General features: G+C 47.2%; 1 protein-coding gene across 1 annotated transcript; it reads right to left on the bottom strand.

Moving 5' to 3' along the window:
* Window positions 1-321: 321 nt before the first annotated feature.
* LOC130548153 (uncharacterized) lies at window positions 322-1320 on the bottom strand. Its single transcript, XM_057324758.1, has 2 exons — window positions 1166-1320; window positions 322-1021 (listed from the first exon to the last, which is right to left on the bottom strand). The coding sequence occupies exon 2, from the start codon at window positions 997-999 to the stop codon at window positions 322-324; it is 678 nt and encodes a 225-aa protein (XP_057180741.1). The 5' UTR covers window positions 1000-1021; window positions 1166-1320.
* Window positions 1321-3612: the final 2292 nt, after the last annotated feature.

The raw sequence follows: 3612 nt of genomic DNA, 5'->3' as shown, positions 1-3612 counted from the left end.
CCTGGCGGCAGTGAGTGGGGCAGACGACTGGCGTGGGGAGGCCGAGGCAGGCAGTGTGGAGCCGGGCGTCTCCATTCCGGAGGGTCTCGTCGACGCGGCTCCTTCCCCCTCAAGCAGTCCCGCTCCATACCCTCCTCGTCCACGAGGAGGGCCTCTTCCTGGCAGAGGAGGACGGGTCCGGGGAGCTGGGACGGGCCTGGTCGGCGGTGGTGGTGGTGTAGGGGGTGTGGAGAGAGACACTGTTGGGAGGGACTCCCCGATTCCAGGGCACGTGACCAGGTGATCCTCCGCCAACTGGATGGCTGAGTCCAGCAACGCCGGTCAGTGGCACTGGACCCACCCCGCGGTCTTCCGGGGCAGGCAGGTGATGAACTGTTCCAGTACCACTTTGTCGACGATGGAACCGACGTCGCTTCCCTCAGCCACCAGCCATTTGCGGCTGGAGTCCCGGAGCCGCTGAGCTAGCAGGTAGGGCCGACCGGCTTCCGCCAACCCCAGCGACCGAAATCGCTGGCGGTGTTGCTCTGGGCTCCGGCCGACCCGCTGCAGGATGGCTTTCTTTAGCTCAGCATACAATAGGAGGTTCTCCGGGGGTAGTTGTTGCGCCGCCACCTGTGCCTCACCGGACAGAAGCGGTATCAGCCGGAGGGCCCACTGATCCTTTGGCCATTCACTGGACTCGGCGGTCCGCTCGTAGCGCTCCAGGAATGCCTCAGGATCATTGTGTGGGCCCATCTTCTGAAGCAACAGGTGGATCGGCGGGCCCTGTCCGCTGGAACCCCCCGTCTGAGCCTCCAGGTGCATCCAGCTCCGGAACGCCTCGCGGTCCTCCTGCTGGGCCCGTAGGATCGCCTGGAACCAGCTATCCTGGTCTTCCCGTAGCTGTAGCAGGGCCCGATGTTGTTCCTGGTGAAGGATCGCGAGGGATGTAATCACCTCCGCAAATGGCGAGGTCGGCGGATTCATGCCAGTGGCCGCGGCACTCCTGCTTCCTTCCATTAAATCCCGGGTTTCGGCACCACTGTAACAAGTTCAACACACGAACAGGAAGGAAGAGGCTGGAATCAGGGATGACTACCACTGGTAGACTGAGTTTTATTCACACACAAAGTCAATCACGTCGCGGCACTCACGACACTCAGAGCACTTATTCACAGTCTCTTACGAATCCGTTCTTTCTCTCCACCAAAGCTTGCAGCTTGCTTCTTTCAGCCACCATCTACCGGCCGTAGTCCGTGTCTCGCTCCCCGACCAGCTCTGCCTCGCTGGTCTTTATGCCTCCCCACGCCACTTGCTGGAATGAGACACAATTGTTCGTGATTTTCGTCTGCCACACTCAATCACCGCTCGTCTCCTCACTCTCTCTCCCACTGCAGACTTCGCTAAACCACACCCCTTCTGCCACACTTATGATGGTGAATAAAACAAGTCAGTTACAAGTCAGTTGGGTTACAAAGCGATATAAACATCAACCATAGATGAGTTGGTATTTCAGAGACATGCTCTACTGAATGACGCTCTAAAATCTGAGTCATTTAATAACATGATTCAAAATGCACCCTGTTTACTCGCTTAACAAATGTGCCTGGTTATATTGTGCATGATTCATCAGTGCATGTCATTCTAACCAAATGTTTTCACAAATAAACTCCAATAACTTTCAAAAGCCTCTGAAATGACTTTTGATAAGTCCATGCCTACATACAGTAGGTGTGGGGATCATTTTAACCCATTAAATCAAAGCTTGCTTTTTATGATCTGATTTATAAAATTAATTCCCGGCTTATATGAATTCTCACTGAATATTTTGTTTAGCTCAAATGCAGGTATTGAAATTAACACTTATATGGTGTTTAAGTCTGTGAGAGACCCGTTTTCAATGTTTACTAAAAATGAAAAGGCAAAGGAAAAAAAATAAAAGGAAAATTGTTTTTTCTACCTCATATTTTTTCACCCATAACAACATTTTTCACAAAAAATGAATATAGCCTATATATGTTGTCTATGTTGCTTATAATTGTACACAGCAAAATCGCCAGTGTTAAAAAAAGTCAAATTAACACTCACAGTGTATATACAGTATAATCCACACTATCGAAGTGTGGATTATATATACACTGTGAGTGTTAATTTGACATTTTTTAACACTGGTGATTTTGCTGTGTAATAAAGTTAACATATAACATTTTTATGGCTGTATTGATTTAAAAAACAAATATTGCTGTGGTTCCACTACCCGCGAACATTGGCTGAGTAACAAAACCATGAACACCTTAAATACCTTGTGAATGTTTCTTTAAATGTGCATGGAATTATTTACGTGAGGACGAAGACAAGGCACATTTATCAAAGCATGATGGATGTTCCTGACTTTTACTTCATCATTCAATCATCTTTTTCATATCGCTGATTCTTTCAGTGCTGACTCGATGTAATGAATCAGTGCAGTGATATGACCACCTACCTGCCCCTAAACAGTCTTAGTGCAGAGGTCCCTACTATAATCAATACACCAAGCTGTCCCACGCTATCATGACTACCCAAGAAATCAATTCTCAGTCTTTATTTGAGACTCAACTTCCTTCCACCTGTCCTTTCTCACCCAGCATGTGTTGCCTTTGTGTGAAGGACAGAGGACAATGAGAGATGAGATGTGAGTGATAATATATTAACCAAAGGCTTTTCAGGGGCTTCATAATGGTGCATATAACAGTCAACAGCACTTATCAGATATGAACAGACAGGAAAGACATTGGGCTCGGTTACCTTTTTATTATGCTGACCATGGAATATCTAGATTCTTACTGTTAGGACACGTGTCCACTGTTCACAAAAAGATCCCCAGTCTCCTTTCTTTAAAGTATACCATCTGTATTTTCTTAACATACTCATTCTTTCCGGTTTCCTTCTCACCTTCCTGTCAAGGACAACAACATAATTCTGTAGGTAAACAATCATGTTCTCTGCATGCATCTTATGAAAACTGAATAACATAAGCCTTCAATGAGTAACTTATCAGAAGGGCAATATAGAGGTTACACATCTTGTGTGTTTAAAATACGATGCCGGCTGGTGGCTTGCTGCGCGAGGTTCTAATCCCAAAGAAACCATGTTGTGAATGCTGATCGTCCTTTCAGCTGTTTGCCTTTGACTCTCTGATTATTACGATTTAACACTGCAGCTGTAATCAGAACCACCAGGCCGCTCTCCTCCACCTCCCTCTGCTTAATCAGTGTGACCCAGCCCAGATTAGCCAGATCCTTATTAAGATCCTGCTGTGGTAAAAAACTGCAGCCCACCCCCTTCGGACACGCTGGACACCGTACAGTCATGGTGACATATGCAGACCGTCAATAAGGGCTTATTCAGACCAAACTGCAGCTACATCAGTCGTGCATGTAATCAGAGTGGACCAGATCCTAACTGCAGCGGTTACAATTGATGTATCCGGGGAGGAAACTTGAGGAAGGTTTGAACCCCTTAAGGGTTTCAGTCCTCTCTCTCTGAGTGTTCTAATGAATTTTCTTGGCACTTAAGCTAGTGACATCAGAAAAGAGCTGTCGGCATGTCATTGGTTTGTATGTGTGTATAGACAGTAGATGTGTGTGGGAG

Source organism: Triplophysa rosa, linkage group LG1, assembly GCF_024868665.1.
Source record: "Triplophysa rosa linkage group LG1, Trosa_1v2, whole genome shotgun sequence".
NCBI classification, from domain to species: domain Eukaryota; kingdom Metazoa; phylum Chordata; class Actinopteri; order Cypriniformes; family Nemacheilidae; genus Triplophysa; species Triplophysa rosa.
Note: the sequence above shows the minus strand (reverse complement) of the source record. Positions and strands in the feature narration are given on the sequence as shown.